Source organism: Erinaceus europaeus, chromosome 21 (assembly GCF_950295315.1).
Source record: "Erinaceus europaeus chromosome 21, mEriEur2.1, whole genome shotgun sequence".
NCBI lineage: Eukaryota > Metazoa > Chordata > Mammalia > Eulipotyphla > Erinaceidae > Erinaceus > Erinaceus europaeus.
This window is the reverse complement of record NC_080182.1, coordinates 36,817,522-36,838,824: the sequence shown is the minus strand read 5'-3', so window position 1 is coordinate 36,838,824 and position 21,303 is coordinate 36,817,522. Positions and strand designations below refer to the sequence as shown.

Here is a 21,303-nt window from a genome sequence, read left to right as displayed (position 1 = left end):
TAGGAGAGAGCAGTGGGCAGAGCTCAGCATCACTCTGGCATATTCAGGGGAGACCAAAGAAATGCAGGTGGAGGGTTGGTGTGGTAGCTCAGCCTGTTAGGAGTGGCAGCTCGCGTGCTCAGGGCCCAGAGGATACAGGCCTGGTCCCCCGCACCACCTTACACCAGAGCTGAACGGTGCTCCGATCCTCACTCCTCCGGCTTGCTCTCTCATAATAAATAAGTCTGAAATGCAGGTGTGCTGGTCTCAAATGCACTGAGCCACAAGATCAAGTGTTCACATTTGGAGCGGCCAGGGAGGCCGGCAGCTCTACAGTAACTAAATCATGGTGCCTTCGTGTTTTCCGATGAGCCGGAAAAGCCCAGCCAGACTGGGGAATTAGTCAGAGCAGGGCAGCAAGCTGACTGCACACAACCTACATGTGTCCCTGCCAGTTAATTTCTTCACGTCTCGAAGCATAACTGCCTCCCATGTGAAACAGGACTGACAACATCCGTCTCGGTGGGTTTCTGCACGGATTAATAAGATGTGTTAAGTGCTTGGCTCTTGGTGGGCGCTGTGTGGTTAGCAGTCAGTCACAGCGCCAGAGACTTGGTGTTCATCACCCTTAGGTTCTGACTCCCCGGCCCTGTTCTCAGTGTGGGGCCGCGTGACTGGGTCTCAACATGTGTGGTAAGCCACTTCCAAGCCTGACCTTTAGATGTGACCTGGGCACCCTCAGCATTGCCTTGAACTTCACATGGTTTGAGATGGATTGCAGCTGGAGGACTAAAGAAATCTCTGCAGGGCCAGGAAAGAGGCCCAGCATGCATGAAGCCATGGGTTCAGTCGCTGCCCCTAAGTGTAAACAAGACAAAAACAAATGGAGCAGTATAAATGGTAGGTTTTGGTGGCTCCCACTAAAAATGGGGTTAGGGGTAGGAGGTAGTTCACCCAGTAGAGTGTGTGCCTCGCCGTGCTAGAAAGCCCTGGGCTTGAGCCCCAGCCCCACATGGGAGTATCAAGGACAGCACTGGAGGAACTCCATGGGTTTGGGGAGCCCGCCCCCCCAAATAATGAAGAAATGGAGCCCAGAAGGCCACCCACTGGTGTATAAGACTGAGTCATTTTCTGGTTGTGTGTGTGTGTGTGTGTTTTAAGGTAAATAAACTTTTTTTTTTTTTTTTTTTTTACCAGAGTACTGATTAGCTCTGGCTTATGGTGGTGCGGGGGATTGTCTGAGCCAACAGCAGCAGCAGCAGCAACAATGGAAAAATGAAAAAAAAAAAAAAAAAAAAAGATGGCCACCAGGAGCAGTTCAGTGCAGGCACCGAGCCCCAGTGATAATCCTGGAGGCAAAAAAAAAAAAAAAAAAAAAACGCTACTGGACTTTTGTGTTTGTGAGCCTTCATGTTTGGGTTTCTCAGATCTGACTAGACCATTCAGTGGAAAGAACAAGAAAACCATCATGGGAGGAAGGACAAGCAGCAAGCTCTTCTTTCTGGATCCATAAAATGCCAAATTGCATGTGAGGGCCATTTGGCTGTGACGTCTGTCACCCCACTAGTCGCCAGAGTTGATTGGGCTGATGTGGCTGGCTAGGCGGGTGTCCCCTTCCTCCCTCACCGTCCCATGTATGTCCCTCCGGAAGCTGCTCGCTCTGTTGAAGAGGACGGCCTTCCCTGAATAGAGACGGACCGGTCTTCAGTCAAGGATGTACGAGTAGCTGCGCTCCCCTGCTAGGACCTCCAAACAAGCTCTCAAGGTCCATAAAACGCCAGATTAATATCTGTCTGAAACGTTTCCTTTTCATGGGGCTGGGGGACAATCAGTTCAGCCCTTGTCTCGGCACAGCCCACCTGAAGCCCCAACAGGCTAGTGTTGTCAGCTCTATTACTGATTAATGGTGAGTCCACCATTTCTCGTGGGCCCAACTCCAGAATTTAATCAGCCACGGAGTCCAAAAGTCCTCTACATCAAACCACACTTTTCCCTTGCTTCATGTCCAAGGCAATTTTTCCATATTCTGTCAGTGTCAGAAATGCAAACAACAGTCAGGGTGACAATTCATCAAGGAGCTGAAGACCCCAAAGATGTTCCGTAGTCTCACCAGAGCAGCCTGTCTCACTTCTCCTTGCTCTCCAAGGCCCGTCTTTCCACCGTGAAACTGTAGGGCTGAAGAGCTGAAAGGGATTTTAGGCTGGAGAGTTCTGTTTTCCTGACAGATGAGGAAAACATGTTGCAGAGAGAGGAGGAGTCTTGCCGGAAGCAAGTTGTGGGAAAGGGAAGATTTAGGTGTCTGGAGGCCTGGTGCCATGTTCTTCTCATCAGCCTGTACAGTCCACCGACCTCTCCCTCTCTCACTGTTTCTTCTCTCTGGGCTCTTACAGTCTCTAAAAATAGAACATTTACAAATATTTTAACTGGAATTTGCTGGGGACAGGGTGTTCCAGTTATCTGAGTGGCTCTGTGGGACAAGTCCAAAACTGAGTGGGGCCTCTGTGAGGAGGGGTCTAGAGACGAGGTCCCGAAGGTCAGGCTCTGTGCCACTCACCAGCTAGGTGAGCTTGGCCAAGCCATTGCATCCAAATACTGATCAAAATGGGAAGCGTCACTAGCCCTGCCTATTTCATGTTAATATGGCAGAGTAACTTTAAAAAAATATTCTATTTATTAGTGGATAGAGACGGAGAGAAATTGAGAGGGGAAAGGGAGATTGAAGTGAGACAACTGTAGCCCTGCTTCACCACTTATAAAGCTTCCCCCTGCAGGTGGGAATCGGGGCTTGTACACTGTAATGTGAGTAAGGCTTAGCCAAGTGCGCCTCTGCCTGGCGCCTACAGCAGAGTAACTTACTGAGCTCACAGTGCTCACTGAGCGCCAAGCAGTGCTGTAGACTTCAAGTGATGAAAAAGCTCCTATCACGGGGGCGGTAGGTAGCACAGTGGGTTAAGCGCACATGGTGCAAAGCGCAAGGACCACCTTAAGGATCCAGGTTCAAACCCCTGGCTCCCCACCTGCAGGGAGAGTCGCTTGACAGGCGGTGAAGCAGGTCTGCAGGTATCTATCTTTCTCTCCCTCTGTCTTCCCCTCCTCTCTCTATTTCTCTCTGTCCTATTCAACAATGACAAGACAGTAATCACAACAATAACCACAACAGTAATAAACAACAAGGCCAACAAAAGGGAAAAAAACAGTCTCCAGGAGCAGTGGATTCGTAGTGCAGGCACTGAGCCCCAGCGATAACCTTGGAGGCAAAAAAAAAAAAAAAAAAAAAACCCTATCACAACCTAGACCACTGCTGAGTTCAAGTTAACCTCTATATTTCCATTTCCTGTTGCTTTTCCTTTATCCAGTCTGTGACAGTGAGTGCACAGTGCTATGCAAAAAGCCTTTTTTGTGTTCACATAAATACATATTTCTGGAGATGAAAATGGTTAAAAATATGGAAGGAGGACCAGGAGGTATCTCACCTGATAGAGTGCACACTATGCCAAGTGTGAGGGCCTGAGTTCAAATCCCCACCACCACGTGGGGTCATCATGTACCTACACAGGCTTCAACAGTGGTGGAGTAAGTCGTGGTCTGTGTGTCTGTTTCAGTCTCTCTCAGATTGAAAGGGAAAAATAGGAGTGGTAGAATCATGCAGGCATGAAGCTCCTTCAGGAAAAAAAATATTATAAAATATAAAGACAGAGCAGGAATAATATAGAGACTTGAGAACAGAGGAAAAGTTAGCTGCAGGTGGGAATCTAGTGTGATAGAAAAGCCATTTCAGATTACTGGGAAAATTTGGGAATATTTGATGGAGTAAGATACCAGGAGACCCCATTCCCTCCAGTAGAATAAACAGCAGTAGAAATATCAGAGAGAAATATACCAATAAAAGCTAAGGGAGAAGACTGTATATCTGATTATGCATAAATTTAAAATTCTGATAAAAAATAAATGTTATTCAGAGACAAGTAATAGACTGAGAAAAATATTCGCAATATATATGAGAGTGATAGCATTCATTATATTTTATAAAGTCACCAATCAGCAAGACATCAAAATGGATATAAAATGAGAACATATTCTCAAAAGGAGAAAGAGAAATAGCTAAACCACTTTAGGAAAATATGCTAGGCAGCGATCAGGAACTTAATTTTAAAAAAATCATCAACTGACCAGGAAAAACAGTCTGAAGATCTTAAAATGTCTCGTGTGGCAGAGAAATAAAGGCTTCCGTTTGCTGTTAGAATGTAAATTGATGAGGCAGTTTATCAGGTAACGCCAGTTAATTTTTCACGGTTTATTCACTTTTTTTTTTTTTTTGCCTCCAGGATTACTGCTGGGGCTCAGTGCCTGCACCATGAATCCACTGCTCCTGGAGGCCATCTCCCCCCCCCCCACTTTGTTGCCCTTGTTGTTGTAGCCTTGTTGTGGTTATTATTGTTGTTGATGTCATTCCTTGATAGGACAGAGAGAAACAGAGAGAGGAGAGGAAGACAGAGAGGGGGAGAGAAAGATACACACCTGCAGACCTGCTTCACCGCCTGTGAAGCGACTCCCCTGCAGGTGGGGAGCCGGAGACTCGAACTGGGATCCTTACGCTGGTCCTTGTGCTTTGCGCCACGTGCTCCCAACCTGCTGCACCACCGCCCGACCCCGATCTATTCACTTTTATGAGAGAGAAGGAGCCAGAGCAGAGCACCTACCTCCCAGCGCTGAGACCTTGTACAAACATGCTGTGTTCCACTGCTGAACTATCGCCTGGACCCTACTGGTAAATCTTTATTTCAGAAACACTTCTAATAATTCTCTATGGAATATGTGCACAGAAATTACACGCTTAAGTTTGTTCATCGCAATATGTTTCTAATAGCCCAAACTGGAGACAGTCTAGTTAAATGGTTACATATCCTGAGGAGAAACATTCATAATGGGGGATTTGTCAGAAGAATGAAATTTTCACATACAAGTCTGGCCATGTATATCGAACCACAAAATTTCTAAAAGAATACCTCATAAACTATACAGAAGTTCATTCTAGGCGGTGGCACACCAAGTGGAATATACATGTTACCATGCACAAAGACCTGGGTTCAAGCCCTTGATCCCCCCATGCAGAGGGAGTTTCAGGGGTCCGAGAGGTGGCACAATGGATAAGGCATTGGACTCTCAAGATTGAGGTCCTGAGTTTAATCCCCGGCAGCACATGTACCAGAGTGATGTCTGACTCTCTCTCTCATTTCTCATGAATCAATAATAAAAAAGTTTCACAAGAGATGAAGCAGGGCTGCCGGTCTCTCTCTCTCTCCCTATCTTCCCCTTTCCTCTGAATTTGTCTCTATCCAATAAATACATAGATTTCTTTTTATTTGCCTCCAGGGTTATCTCTGGAGCACGGTGCCTGCACCATGAATCCACTGCTCCTGGAGGCTATCTTTTCCCTCTTTTGTTGTTGTCCCTGTTGTTTATCATTGCTATTATCATTATTATTGTTAGTAGTATTGTTGCTATTATTGTTGGGTAGGACAGAGAAATGGAGAGAGGAGGGAAAGACAGGGGGAGAGAAAGATAGACACCTGCAGACCTACTTCACTGCCTGTGAAGTGACTCCCCTGCAGGTGGGGAGCCGGGGACTCGAACTGGGATCCTTAGGCTGGTTCCTGAGCTTCATGCCATGTGCACTTAACCCACTGTGCTACCACCCACGGCCCCATAAATAGATTTTTAAAAAGCTCATTCTAGATAAGGGATAACATGGTAGAGGACATCAGCATTATTTAGTTCTTTACAATTGCACTTATCAGGCAATTTCAGAAGAACAAGGGGATAGTCTCACGTATAGCAATAATAATAATAATTAAAAGCACAGCAAGCTGAGAGTAAAGCAATAGGTTCCTTGGGTTTATGAACAGATGGGCTCAAAATGGTGACTCGACTAGGAAAGGCTGGAGCCCTGAATATAAAGCGTTTTAAAATGCACGCCTTGGCTGGATGGGGGGGTTAGCAGGTATCTTTCTGTGTCATCACCATAGCTGCTGAAGACGCTCATATTAGGAAAGACTGATATTAAAGATGAGGCATCTTACTATTTCTCTGGGATGAAAACTATACTTCTTTTGAGTTTCATTTCAAAGCGAATGAAAGAACAGCTTTCAGGTTAGATTATCAGCTTGTGATCATCGGCAATACCCAGGAGTGAAGGAAACGACTGCTTTCTATTCAGAAAGACGCACCAGTCCCAGGCAGAGGCACGCAAGACTGCACACTGCCAGGCCGTCCTTGCAAGCTGTACACACATGTCCTCACACTCACAGCCATCACGGATCAACTGTTCTGGCTCCAGCAGGCAGCTGTGATCTTTCCCAGTGCCCGTTCCCTCTGCACCCACAGGACACCATCACTTCAGTTCCTCACCTGGGCAACCACTGTCCACAGCTTCTTTCCAGCCCATCATACTTACAAGCAAACCAACAGGTATGTCTTCCCCAAAGCACCCCCACTTTCAACCCTTAGGAGATATGCTTGGTAATCAGTACACTTCTTTCTAGATCCGTTTTATTATCCTCTAGCCACATGAGTAGTTTCCTGAAGTCTTTAACTTGGGTCAAGACCTTCATCTTATACTTTCTCATCGTTGGTTCTAGCACAGTGTCAGCAAGTAGCAGACGTAAGTCAAGCGTCATCATTCTGCACAAGTCGCCGAATCCTACTGACTCGTTCGCAGCGTTTCATAATGTCAGGCTATTATTTCTCTCAGCGAATTAAACCAGGGTTAGCTCCTACTGCTACACCCACTCATGGTCATATACGATGTTGGTAATTGGGGAAGCTGGGTAAAGGGGTATGGGAACTCTGTACTATCTTTGCGGGTCTTCTATAAATCTAAAGTGTGTTAAGAGACAGGGAGATAGCATAGTGATTATGCTAGACACTTCCATGCCTAAGGCTCTGAGGTCCCAGGTTCAATTCTCAGCATCACCATAAGCCAGAGCTGAGCAATGCTTCATTCATACACACACACACACACACACACACACACACATCTGGAAAACAAGATTTTAAAATGAGTGTAAAGACAAACACTACAGAATTCTTTTGACTCAACTTCCTTCCCAGCTTTCACTTTCCCTTTATAGTAAAATTCTTTGAAATTCTTATTCACAACCCCACTCATTGATTTCTTTCCTTCTGATTTGTCTTAAACCCACTCCATTGCTTTGACTTTGATCACCGTCTCATCAGATCAGCAAAGACTTCCCGTTGCTCAATTATGCATCAGGGCTCAACTGTCCTGTATCTGAGCATGGCACACCCGCTCAGTTGATCCTCCTTGAACACTTCCTTCATCTGCTTCCTCTCCACCGCCCCTGCCCTGCCCTGCCCCTGCCCTGCACCCCCCGCCCCCAGCACCTTGCTGTTCATGATAACTCTTTGCCTAAGAACCTCAAACCCCATGAGATAGCGTGAGGTCACTAACATTGCAGGAACAAACCAAAACAAGTTGATCATGAACAACTTACCATAGTGATGACAACAGTCAAATGTATTAAAAGCTTTAAGTCTGGAGGCCAGCAGATGGCTCAACCAGTAGAGCACACACATTACCCTCATGAGGGCTCAGGTTCAAGCCCTGAGGCAGCCACATGGGAAGACCCGAAGTGGGGGAGGATCATGGGGGCACAGCACTGCGGTGTCTCACGTTTTTCCTTTCTCTAGTTAATAGCAAAAAAGAAAAATGGCTGCTGGCATCAGTAGAGTTGTACAGACTACGAGTCCCGGTGATTGCAACAACAACAACAAAAATCTGTAAATTTATAATGACAGGAAAAAAAAAAAAAAAGAACCCACTGGTTGTGCCTGGGGGTCGCGGAGGCGCTAGTTCACAACAGGCTGATTGATCGATAGAGTAAAAGAGTCACGGGTCTTTGCTAAGACTCATTTCAAGGCAGTCCATGCCAATAAAGGAAGAAATTATAGGAAACCACAGGGAAAAATGCTAACAAGGGGTCATTAGTCCTTGCTGCAGTATCAGTAGCAGGTGTAGGTCTCTAAGTAATAGCTACTTAGGTGTCAGCAATTGAGTGGAAGGCTGGTAGATAACTTCCTGTTGGACGAACGAGACTGACAAATGCAGAAGCCAGTGGACAGTGTGCTGGACACTAAATGCTGGACAGTCAGATACCACACGGAAATACAAAGTGCACACGCCACCTAAGGGACCGCTGGACAATGATGATCTTGAGGCTGAATCTGAATAAGCTCTGGGTCCAATCACCAGTTCACAGGAGAGACAGGGCAGAGGAACATGTTCACCGATGCTCTGAAGATGCAGCGACTGGGCTGACATCAGAGAAATCCTGGGGAACAAACAGCATCTACTAAAGCGTCAGCAGGAGTCATGAGTACTAGGATTTGCTCCGGCAAATCTTGTGCCAGTAAGAACAACAACAACAACAAAAATTGAGGGCAGATTCAAGGTTATAGTAGGAAATTGAACGTCTCCTAAGATGGGCGATGAGTGTGTTTCCTTTTTTTTTTTTTTTTCTTTTGCTTCCAGGGTTGTTGCTGGGGCTCAGTGCCTGCACCATGAATCCACTGCTCCTGGATGCCATTTTTTCCTCCTTTTTGTTGTCCTTGTTGTTGTAGCCTTGTGGTTATTATTGTTATTGTTGATGTCATTCATTGTTGGATAGGACAGAGAGAAATTCAGAGGGGAGGGGAAGACAGAGAGGGGGAGAGAAAGAGACACCTGCAGACCTGCTTCACTGCTTGTGAAGTGACTCCTCTGCAGGTGGGGAGCCGGGGGCTTGAACCGGGATCCTTACGCCGGTCCCTGCGCTTTGCGCCACGTGCGCTTAACCCACTGCGCCACCGCCCGACCCCCGAGCGTTCGAGCCCCAAGCTTTCGCTTCTAATTTAGTGTAGCTTTGCTTTTTTTTTTTTTTTGCCTTCAGGGTTATTGCTGGGGCTCAGTGCCTGCACTACAAATCCACAGCTCCTGGAGGCCATTTTCCCCTTTGTTGTCCTTATTGTTTATCGGTGGTGTTGTTACTATTATTGTTGTCATTTATTGGTGTTGTTACTATTGTTGTCTCTGTCTTCCCCTCCTCTCTCCATTTCTCTGTCCTATCCAACAACGAACGACATCAATAATAACAACAATAACCACAACAAGGGCAACAAAAGGGGGGAAAAATGGCCTCTGGGAGCAGTGGATCCATGGTGCAGGCACTGAGCCCCAGCAATAACCCTGGAGGCAAAAAAAGAAAAATGAAGTCAGGAGTTTCATACAGTTCATCTGCTTTGGGCAGGCCTTGCTCACACCCCTGCCCCCCAACCAGCATTTGTTAAGTCGCTACTGTCTTAAGCACAGAGATGGGCAAGAGTATGCTCCCCACCTGCAGAGGCTGGGTCAACACATGCTACCACTCGAGGGAGACGGGTCCCGCAATGAGCGCAGCCTAGAATGTTTCTAGCTGTGACCGTGGACTGCGAGCTCAGACCCACAGAGATGCAGAGGTCACACAGGCTCCTGTGCTGTATGAATAGATGTGGGCCCTGGGTCAGACTGATGGGGTTTACAGTTAATGGTATTTACATAGTTTTCCCATATCTGGGAGCTTTTCTCTGCCCGGATTCAGCTTTCTAGTCTTATTCCCAACTCTGACACCGTCTTTCCAGAGAATACTCTCAGCCCACCTGCATGTCAGTGTCAGGCTCAGGTAAAAATTAGCAAAGTCATGGGCCCCTTGGAATATACCTAAAACAGACTTCCTAGCTTCTTCCAATATGAAGACCCCAACTTTCATCTCGTATACTCTTACCTTTAGGTTCCTGAGAAAAAGCAACTCATTTTTTTACTAGTGATTTAATAATGATCAACAAAATTGTGGGCTAAGAGGGGCACAATGCCATACAATCCCACCACCAGAGTTCCACCTCCCATCACCTGCAATGGAAACTTTCCTATTTATCCCTCTGGGAGTGTGGATCAAAGATCTTTATGGGGTGCAGAAGGTGGGAAGTCTGGCTTCTGTAATTGCTTCTCCACTGGACATAGAATTGTATGGGATTGTACCCCTCTTATCCCACACCTTGTCAATAATGATTAAATCTCAATAAAAAATATTAAGAGGGGGCTGGGCGGTAGCACAGCGGATTAAGCACACATGGTGTGAAGTGCAAGGACCGGCCTAAGGATCCCGGTTTGAGACCCTGGCTCCCCAACTGCGGGGGGGAGGGGGGTCGCTTCATAAACGGTGAAGCAGGTCTGCAAGTGTCTATCTTTCTCTCCCCCCCGTCCTATCCAACAACAACAGCTATAAGAACAATAATAGTGAGTCGGGCGGTAGCGCAACAGGCTAAGTGCAGGTGGCGCAAAGCACAAGGACTGGCGTAAGGATCCCGGTTCGAGCCCCCAGCTCCCCACCTGCAGGGGAGTTGCTTCACAGGTGGTGAAGCAGGTCTGCAGGTGTCTTTCTCTCCCCCTCTCTGTCTTCCCCATCTCTCTCCATGTCTCTGTGTCCTATCCAACAACGTCATCAATAATAACTACAACAATAAAACAACAAGGACAACAAAAGGGAATAAATAAAAATAAAAAAGAATAATAGTAATGATGACAACAATAAACAGCAAGGGCAACAAAAGGGGAAAAAAATAGCCTCCAGGAGCAGTGGATTCGTAGTGCAGGCAACGAGCCCCAGTGATAACCCTGGAGGCAAAAGAAAAAATATATACATATTTATTTATTTGCCTATTATTTCTTTAAAAAAATATTAAGATGAAAAAAACAGTAGTTGCTTTCTGTCAGTCACTCAACAAGTATGTGCTGAGGGGCTGCCAGGAAGAACCCAACAAAGGGCTGAAAGACAAAGGCACAGGCTATGGAGACGGCCCCGTACCCCTGACCAGTCCTGAGCACATCCCACAGCCAACCAGCCCAATCACGGGAGACAGATTCAACATGAGGTACGGTGGGCACCAAAGCCTTTGTCCCAAAGATGATTCCTCTCCATGTAGCAAGAGGGCAAGGGGGCCAAGACACAGAACACAGAAAGGTTTCTGTGAGAAGTAATTAACAATTGGTCAGGATATATGCACTCAGGGTTTTGATTAACATTAAGCAAAAATACTGGATTTTCAATTCCGGGAAGCAGTTTTCCTCAACAGTTTTCAATTTCTAAATCCAATGCTAAAGGTTCAAAGAAGCAAGGCTGTGGGTCCTGGCAAAACACACTAACACATTGAATACAAAGAATGTTCAAAGTGAAATTAAGGGGTATGGGAGGGGTAAGTGGCACATTTGGTTAAGCACACAGCTTACCAAGCACAGAATCTGGGTTCAAGCCCCTGCTACCCACCTGCAGGGGGTCCGCTTCATGAGTGGTGAAGCAGGTCTGCAAGTGTGTCTTTCCCTCTCTCCCTCAATCTCCTCATATTCTCTCAAGTTCTCTCTGTTCTATCTAATAAAAAAATTAGAAAGAAAAATAAAAAGGAAAAAATGGCCACCAACTGCAATAGATTTGTAGTGCCAGCACCAAGCCCCAGCAAAAACCCTAGTAGCAATTAAAAAAAACAAAACAACAACAAAAAAAAGTGGTTAAATTAAAAGTTTATTGAACATAAGATATAGGTTGTTAAATAATTTCAAGAGAGTTCACATTTCCCATACAAAAATCACATTTTCATATGATTAAATATAAGTATACGTCTTTTCCCCCCAAGGGGAAATAAAATCTATATTGACCATTCAAGGCACATCATGAGATAATCAAAAAGCTATTAGTGAAAAAAAAAAAAAAAGTCAATACAGCAAAAATCCATGAAGTCTTTGCAGAAAGTTTATCCCTTAAGTCTGTCAGTTGGCTTTTCTTTTATCCTTCAGTTGGCCTCTTATTTCACAACTTAGAAAAAAGACCAAGCAGAAGAAAGCTCCTCTTGCCACAGATCACACAAGATCTGTTTTTGCCGAGTGGATCTTACAGCTTTCTCTTCTATCTTCGCTTGCTCCCTACCACCATTTCTCAAAGCAGATGTGTTCTTTGGGAACTTGGCTATTTTCCAGCTGCTTGGAGAAAAAGTCTGTCATTGGAGGTGGGCCACATATATAGAACAAAGTATCTTCTGAAATATGATCTCTTATCTCCTTCTCTGTTATTCTTCCTTCTAAAAAAAAAAAAAACCATCAAATTAAAACAGACCTGTTTAGACTGAAATGAGAAAGGCCTAACCACAATCCAGCAGCAGAGCTCATTCTCAGTAACTCCAGCTTAGTAAGTCTAGTCTTGAGTGGCTTAGCAGGCGGTTCTTATTGGCATCTGGGCCCAGACTCAAACAGGAATGGCAACGATGGGTTTCCTAAACTCAGAGCCACCAAAGTGATCAGTGGAGCTAAAGCACTTTGCAGACAAGGCCTGCTAGCTTACTGATCTTTGGTAGAGATTCAGAACTGTAGTTAGCACAGTAAAGAAACTTTTGTGACTAACTCTAAGCTGGGGGAAAGCCACCAGTAATTTAAGTTACCATTAAAGGCAAATGGGATTGATTCAGTCAAAGCTGGAATATAAACTCTTGTGTGTGCATACTACTTGTCAGGCACGGACAATACATTTTTCACCTGGGCGGTGCAGAAGCCTGTACGTAAAGAAATCCACCTAAACCTCTTCTGATTTTTCCACAGTGAATCATCTCTCAGTTCCCCAGACAGTCACATTTTCAGCCAGCAATTCTCAACCATACAAGCATCTCCCCAACCAACCAGCATGTCCACTATATAACTGCACAGAGCCCAGCACAGCATAACTTCAGGAGACTCACCTGTGATGTATGGCTTGAGTTCCGCACTGATTTCTGTGGTCTGCTTGGTGACATGCAAACTGCATGCAATCTTCTCGGGAAACTCATTTACTAAGTCGAGGATATTGTTCTGGAATGTCAAACATATCTGGTCACATCACAACTTGGAAAAGATAAAAAGAATCAAAACAGATGTGCACAACCCCCACTGCCGACCCTGGACTACCATTCTGCAGTCTGCCGCTCCTGGGCTCCACTTAGAGAGATTGTTTGCAGCCTAGCAGGCCACAGCATTCACAGAACAGGGGGCTATTTGGCTTTCACTGAAATCTGAATATGCTAACAACCATATTACTAACCCACTGGGAGATTTTTGGTTTCCCTCTTTCTCTCTCTCTCTTTTTCTCTCTCTCCCTCCCTCCCTCCCTGCCTGCCTCCCTCCAGCCTTGGCAATTAGGCAGCAGTTTCACTGACCACAGTTGTGTGTCTTTTAACTGTTTCTATTCTTTTGTTTATCCTTGCAGTTGCAAAGCAATCCAAAGTGAAAGCCTTCCCCATCAAATGTACTTAGTTTCAACAGATGCTAAGGGGGTGGGGGGTTCATTTACCCAGCTGGGTCTCAACCTCACATCTCACCTACTCCTGAGTCCACACAGTGGGGTCTCTAGATGCTGTGGAATCTCAGAGCGAGGTGATCACTTCTCTTTATACACCTCTGGTGTCAAGCCCACCAAGCCTGCCTTTTCCTGCCCCTTGTCTGCAAGTTGCCTGAGCAGGAGGTGTTGAAATAGCCCTGGGGAAGACGTGTTAATTTTCTCTTGGATGCGATTAGGCCTCATTAAGCCCTTTGTTGAGAGAAGAAAGTTGTGTGGACAGCTGTCATTTAGGTCTGCTTCCAGATAAAGAGACCTACCTTCCTCCCCTACCTTAAACAGGAGCTCACTGGTGTCTTTGGCACTGTAGAACAGTTTTATCCTTCCTACTTCATAGCCACTCGCTTTGTCTGCACGTTCTCGGTGGAGGTCTGCCGAGTGCCGCAGGATGGCAAGCAGAGGGTTAATCCCGACACCCCCTGCGATCAGCACCAGGTTTCTAGATGGGTCTGTAGGCTGGGGGTCGAAGTAGAACTCTCCGCCCACTCTCAGGGCCACTTCGGCGTCCAGTGCACACTAAGGTCGGGAAGAGGCCTGTTAGCCTTCTGTAAGCACAGATCTAAACCAAATGTCCTCTTCTTTTTAATATTGTTATTGGGGGAAGAAGAGGCTTGTTAGCCTTCTGTAAGCACAGATCTAAACCAAATGTCCTCTTCTTTTTAATATTGTTATGGGGGGGGGGGTTAGTGGTTTACAGTTGATAGTAGTTGGTCCATGTATAAAGTTCCTCAGTTTTCTGCAAAGCACTGTCAGCCCCAACCTAGGTCCTCCTCCTCCAGCACCAGGACCTGAAAGTGTCCGCCCCACACCGAGCCCTTTGCTTGGTGCGATACACCAGGCCAAGTTGTGGTTCCCCTTGCTGTTCTTATGTCTCGACTTCTGCCCAAGTGATCTACTCTGATGAGGCTGACTGCTGTTTCTCCCACACTCCCATCGGTGTGTAGGGCGACTTGCAGAGCCTGTGCCTTGTGGACTTGCTCCATGTGCCGGCATACAGGCCACTGGTCGTCTGCCTCTGTGATCACACCGCAGTCAGCGCTGGGATGAGCGGTGCTGCCTTGGCAACTTCACCACCTGTTAACTCCTTAGCTAGGACACGAGTGATGGGAATGCACTCAGGGACCAGTTCTAAGTGGAGGTTTCCTGCTCTGAGCAGTGACCCTGGGTCCTAATCAAAGTCAGGGGGCCTAGGAGAGGCAGGTAGGGACAGTGCCACTCCCCAGAGGGTGGCTGCCCTGGGCTCACGAAGACTGAGGACACTGGGGGTGTCTTCCTAGTCACAAGCAGGGCACAGCCAGACCTGCGCTCAGGCCAAGGCTCGGGACGAGACTTAAACCAGCACAGTAGTACTGTTTGGTACTGCCCCAGCAGCAGCCGGGCCAGGCCGAGTCTTCACAGCAGAGGATGGGTGCTGCACATGCTCTGTTAGTTGCTGAGGACACTCCTGCCCGAAATACCATCAGAGGTGAACACACTGGCTTCATGGGGACCACGTGGTCCCTCCCTGATGGAGATGTTGTGAAAAGCTGCAGTGATACTTGTTGACTGCCACAATAATTTGGGGAATCCCGACTGGCACTCAGAAAGCAGGGCCTGAGATGCGACATGTCCTGCAGAGGTGGCACTGTCCCAGGGCCCACTCCTACTCAGCTGGTGGTAAAGTCTGCAGGGGGCAAAGTTGGTGAGTCAGTTGCGACTGGCTGTTTATAACCAGCCACTGTGGGCAGCATGTACAGCCCAGAAACCAGTGTGTTTCCCCAGAGAACTGGCTCAGCTGCCTCTGCAATTCACAGGACGGCCTCGCATAGGCTTCTTGACGCCTGTGGAACATCCACGTAGGTGACAACTGGTTTGTGATGGATGCTCTGAGTCTAGACCCTAACCCGGTTTATAAAGACCCTCGAGAAATATCCTCCGCATGGGTCTAACATAGTCTCAATTTTCCAGAATGTAACCACCATGGAGATTCTACTTTGCTGTGCTCCAACTTTCACTCAGCATGCTCACTGTTGTGGAAAGCCCACATCCCAGCTGGTAACAAGCGCCGTGGCTACTCTGTCACCCGGGCTCCTACACCGTGCTGCCTGCATCCTACACAGCCAATTCATGGCGGGTTTAGGGCAAGGAACAGTCATCTGACCACATTTATCTTCTAGTTTGGTTACGCCAAGGCATTCACGCTCAGATGCCCGGCCTGTGAGTAGTCACATGGACGCTTTCTCTTATTTCTCCTTCTGGATTATCCCCTGAGAAATATACTATCTATAATGTTTCTGTGTATTGGTTGCAGTTAACTAAGAACTTTGGTTCAGGGTAGCTCTAGAGAGGGGGTACTGGATTTGGTAGAGCTGAGAGTCCCTACTTTGGAGAATAACATACTGATCTATAAGTCAGAAGTCTGAATTTTAAGAAACACAGTCAGCTTCCACACTCCCCCAAGCCTCTGCTGCTTGCTGCATCTGGAAAATGGGTGACAGTTCCTGAAACACCACCACCCCAGTACAGAAAGAACACATTCTGGGAGAAACTCCCTGCTACCAGCAAGCTTTCGCAGGGGCCAGGTAATGGCAAACCGGTTAAGTACATATATCACTATGCAGACAAGCTGGGTTCAAGACCCTGGTCCCTACCTGCAGGGGGACAGCTTCTCAAGTGGTGAAGTGCTCTGTTGCAGACGGATGCTACAGATGTCTGTCTCCCTCTCCCACCCTCTTCTCCCTTCTCTATTTCTCTCTGTCCTATCAAATGAGAAGAAGGAAGGAAGGAAGGCAGGCAGGCAGGCAGGCAGGCAGGCAGGCAGGCAGGCCGGCCGGCCGGCCTCTGGGAGTGGTGGATTCACCTTGCAAGCACTGAGACCCAACAATAACCCTGGTGAGAATAAAAGAAGCTAAAACACCCATCTTCTGATCATTGTGGGTGTGACAGAAGAGAAAGCACAAAGGCACCTGCTTCCTCAGCACTAAAATAACAGCACAGGAATAAAGAAGCTGCGAAATGCATAGGTTTGTTCGCTTACATATTCTCAATATAAAGGGAATAAGCGAGGCCCCACTTAAGAAGTAATAACCTTTCAGGTGCTTCCCGAAGACCAAACTCAGCATTCACACCTTGGCGGCTTGCATGGCAGGTAAGCACTAAGTATTTCTTGACAGGAAATTAATTGGGGACTTTACAAATGAAAGCTGCTGAGTGAAAGAGTGTTAGTCATACAGAAAACCTAAGAAAAAAAAATATGTGTATTCACAAAACAGGCTCCTTTGGTAAAGAATGGTGAAATAACTGGACATTATTTTTTTCCCCTCATGGAGAAAAAAAAAAGTCAGCCTCTGTCTTAAGTATATAAGAAATGCTCACAAGAAATACGGGAGGTGGCTTTTCATTTTCAACAAAAGAGAAGCAGCAGGAAGAAGGCAACCTGCCAGGAATAACTAAAATTCCAGGAGTCTCTACATTGACGACCAAACTCTTCAAAAATTCTCCTTCGGGGAGTTGGGCGGTAGTGCAGCAGGTCAGTGCACATGGTGCAAAGCGCAAAAACTGGCGTAAGGATCCCGGTTCGAGCCCCCGGCTCCCCACCTGCAGGGGAGTCGCTTCACAGGCGGTGAAGCAGGTCTGCAGGTGTCTGTCTTTCTCTCCCCCTCTCTGTCTTCCCCTCCTCTCTCCATTTCTCTCTGTCCTATCCAACAACGACGACAGCAATAACTACAACAATAAAACAAGGGCAACAAAAGGGATTAAATATTTTTAACAAACTCTCCTTCCTTTCAAGTCTTAGAAACCGAGTCAAAGACACATGAGGTCAGTGGGTTTCAGCTCCTGTGCTCTCCCCATTTTCCTTGTCTGTATGCTGCTCTCATCATAATCATTGAAACAAAAAATAAAAAACAACAGAAACGAGAAACTGTTTTCTCCAGTGTTCATCTTAGGCACACTCAGTAGTAATGAAAAAAGCAACTTTAGGTTATCGTTTTTAGAAACTGGTCTTCTCAACCCCCAAACTGGCAAGAAAGTGTGTCCCAGGGAAAGAGGAATCTCAAGAAGTCTGTTGTCTCCCTAGCGACAAAATAATCTGCAGCAGACGTATCCTCTAATTTCCCAGCATCTGGGAAAAATCAAGTTACTTCTGTTACTTGTTGATCAATGAAAACTGCCAAGGTCACGTGAACGCAAAGACTCAAAAGTCCTGTACGGGACCAGGTGGGAGCCAGGGCAAGGATATCACCTTCAACCGCACGGCAATGTGTTTAATCTGAGGATAGATTTTTCTACTTGTGAAATAAACAACCTTTCCACAGCAAACGAGCCCAACACACAATAGCTGTCTAGAACCCTTTACCCTGCCAGGAGCTTGAGCCAAAGCAGATCAAATAAAGGAAGACATTTACGGCACTTTATCTCGTGTCCCGACTGAGCTGCCTGCTGCCACCCAGACACTCTCTCGTCTCCATTGTCCACTCTCATAGCTTCGTAAGACAAAGCCTCGGGAGGAAAACAGCCACCTGAGAATGGTTCCAAGAAAAATCTGACTCCGGGAAGGCGGCCTGCAACTCCCACCGGGCAGAGCGGCGCAGGCACTGCAATTAGGATGTGCATTCGAGCAACGCCACTCGGAGATTTCCTACGGCCTCCAAGAATAAGTTCCTTCATTAAAATGCCAATGAGGCATGAAACCAAGCAGGGAGCTGTGGACCAGGACCAGGTCTGGTCACGTGGGGAGCAGACAACTAGAGAGGCTCGTGGCACTTGGAGCCAGGATGCTAAGCTCATTTTATTCCTGGGCACAGGACTGTGGGCACCTGGCTTGGCCCACTCTACAGTATAGATACTTTTCTCTTTTTTTCTTTCCTCCTCCTCCTCCTCTTCTTTTTTATTTAAATGAAGACAGAGAGATAAAGAATAAAAGAAACCACCATACCCATGGCAAATTTTCAAAAACTCAAAATACAGCTTAGAGACAGTGAAGGGCAGAGAAAAATTCATGGAACGAGGTAGCAGAGGGCATACCGAAGGAGAGACCCAGCAAGTCAGAGGGCAAAATGTGTAGTGTGCACTCACGGTGTGGGGTCTCCTTCTCCGTGCAAGGTGAGCCTTGAGGCAGGCCGTGCAGCACGCCTGCAGGGATCCAGACAGGCCTCCCCACCTCAATTTTTCGTGTGGTTTTTGCTGAGGCTTGAGGCTCAGCATCCTACACCCGAAGACTGTACTTAACAAGGTCCCAAGAAGATGTCAAGTTTGTGGCCCTATTCCCACTCTTTCCCGTGTCTCTGTGATGCACTATGAGATCTGTTACTATTGGTGTCTGTCTACTTCCCCTGCCCCCAACTTATTCCCACATGGTTCCGGCATAAACATTACATGTTCCCAAGTTCTGCTGGAAATGAAGTTAAGAGTTTTTGGGTCTTCTTTTGTTGATTCCTGATCACTTAGGAAAGAGAGTGAATGCTATGAGCTCTTCTTTATTCTGGTTTATTCCTTTTCTGGTAGAGGGGAATAAGAAAATGCTTTTTGCTAAGTGGGATACAAAAAGGGAAGGGAGAGGATGGGGACTGCTGGTGATTGTAAATAGGAGATAAGAGTCAAACACTAAGAAAACCAGCAACTCATGCATTCTGGGCTCATTCTTTGTTAGCAGGAGACAGGCAGGTAGTGAACACACAGCATGTGTAGGACTCATGGAGCCCACTGGTGACACAAGTTATTACCAGAAAATGAGGCTTGTTCTCTCAGAATCCGGTATGATCAGTCTCCAGAGACCATAATGAGAGGCAAACGTACCACAAACTGGCACTGCTCAGCTCTGAGCACCAGTATGTAATCAGAGAAGTGGGTCCCTTCCACATAACGATAGGATGATGACCGACTTATATTTTTTTAGGATGGTTATAAATAAATAAAATAATGAGATTTGTAGGTTTACCATTTATATTTATGTAAAGAGTCCATTTTTGAAAGTTAACATATAAAGTAAACTGTTTTAATTCTATAGTAGTATTCAACTGAAAGCTATTTATTAACCTGAAGAAATTTCTAGATCCTGAAGTACTTTTGGGGTCATTCTTAACGCATCAAAAATATTGTTTCGGCTGGGGGTGTAGATTGGCCTGCTAATGTCCATGTCCAGCGGAGAAGCAATTACAGAAGCCTTCTGTACCCCATGAAGAATTTTGGTCCATACCCCAGAGGGATAAAGAATAGGACATTTCCAATGGAGGAGATGGGATATGGAACTCTGGAGGTGGGAACTGTATGGAAGAAGAAATTTGTTCTTCTGCTGACTTTAAGACCTATGCTGTAGCCACATATTTGATAAGGGACCTGGATTCAGGGTATACAAAGTACTTTCATAACTCAGCAGTGAAAAGGTGGACAATTCAAATAAAAACTGGGCAAATAATTTGTATAAACGAATTATCTTACAATCTTGTTGATCATTATTAAATCACTAATAAAAATTTATTTAAAAAAAAACAACTATATCTTTGACCTTGCTGGAATTTTTTTAAATCTTTATTTATTTATTGGATAGAGACAGGCATAATGAGGGGGAAAGTGGTGATATAGAGACAGAAAGACACTTGCAGCACTGCTTCACCTCTCACAAAGCTTTCCCCTGCATGTGGGGATCAGGGACTTGAACCTGGGTCCTTGTGCATTATAACGTGTGTTCAATCAGGTGCACCATTACCTGGCCCCATAGATATCTGGCTCTTACCTGTCTCTTTTTTTTGAACCAGAGCACTGCTCAGCTCTGGTTTATGGTGGTGTGGGTATTGAGCCTGGGACTTGGAAGCCTCAGGCATGAGTATTTCTTTGCATAACCATTATGTAATCTTCCAGCAAAACACACACACACACACACACACACACACACACACACACACACACACATTCTATTTCTTTGACTTTGGTGGAGTTTGAATTCCATATACAGGAATTCAAATTCATGACCATAATGTTCCCTTCACTCAAGTCCAGAGTTCTGAGGGGGTTTAAATGAGCTGAACACAAAGTCTGTGTGAGGCAGACACCCAGATTTCCATGTTGAAGCAAGCAGCTTGCTCACCTGGTTGTGAATCCAGAGAGAAGGAGGGTGCTCTGTACACTTCACTGCCAGTTCTATCATTCGCTCTCGTTCCAACAGGGCGGGGCTGGAGCATATTGAGAACCCACCAACCACAGAGACTCCTGGGATAAAGAAATCCACCCTAAAAGGAAAGGTGAATAAACTGTCATTACTGAAGTGATTTTAAAAGTGGGCAATATTTACTATCGAATGTAAAGCATTAATTCCCCAATAAAGAAATAATAATAAAAAAAAGGTGGATAATAAAGCAAATGCAACTGACACACTTTCAGCTAGACCAAGAAAAAAGACAAAACTACCAAAATAAAGGGTGGGAAAGGGTGCCCTCTCACCAACTTCAGAAAAATAAAAATACTGCCACAGTATACTATGAATAACTATGTGACGAAGGAGATACAGCTAAGATGAAATGGACAGCTTCCTAGAAAGGCAAACTACCAAACTACACTCAAGGAGAGAGAAAAGACAGGAGAAAGCAGACGTGCTCCCTGACACGTAAATGACTGGCATGAAGGACTTTAAAACGAAGAACGAGGGAGGTCCAGATGGTTTCACTGGTGAAGCCTACCAAACATATAAGAAGAATACTAACCCTTCAAACTTTCCTCACCAAACTTTCCTCAAATCCCGACTCACTCCCTGAGGTGAGTAATAAACTATCAGAACCAGAAGACATCACAAGAAAAGAAACTACAGATCAATATTCCTGATGAATATGGATGGAAAAAACATTCCTGGAATAGAAGGCTGATTAAACATCTGGCCATCACTGAGACACACCCTTCAGAATAAACG

The 21,303-nt window shown here is 46.0% G+C and overlaps 1 protein-coding gene across 6 annotated transcripts in view; it reads right to left on the bottom strand.

The window, feature by feature from the left end:
• Nucleotides 1-11,570: 11,570 nt before the first annotated feature.
• Nucleotides 11,571-21,303, bottom strand: part of OXNAD1 (oxidoreductase NAD binding domain containing 1) — a 47,451-nt gene continuing 37,718 nt past the window's right edge. For 5 of the 6 annotated variants that reach the window (XM_060180855.1, XM_060180852.1, XM_060180857.1 and 2 more), the window contains 4 exons: nucleotides 20,488-20,629; nucleotides 13,698-13,940; nucleotides 12,793-12,901; nucleotides 11,571-12,141 (listed from right to left, as the gene is read on the bottom strand). In XM_060180855.1, the coding sequence (XP_060036838.1) occupies nucleotides 11,987-12,141; nucleotides 12,793-12,901; nucleotides 13,698-13,940; nucleotides 20,488-20,629 (649 nt within the window). In that variant the 3' untranslated portion in view covers nucleotides 11,571-11,986. The remainder of the gene's footprint in view (nucleotides 12,142-12,792; nucleotides 12,902-13,697; nucleotides 13,941-20,487; nucleotides 20,630-21,303) is intronic. The other variant, XM_060180856.1, reaches the window with a different exon arrangement.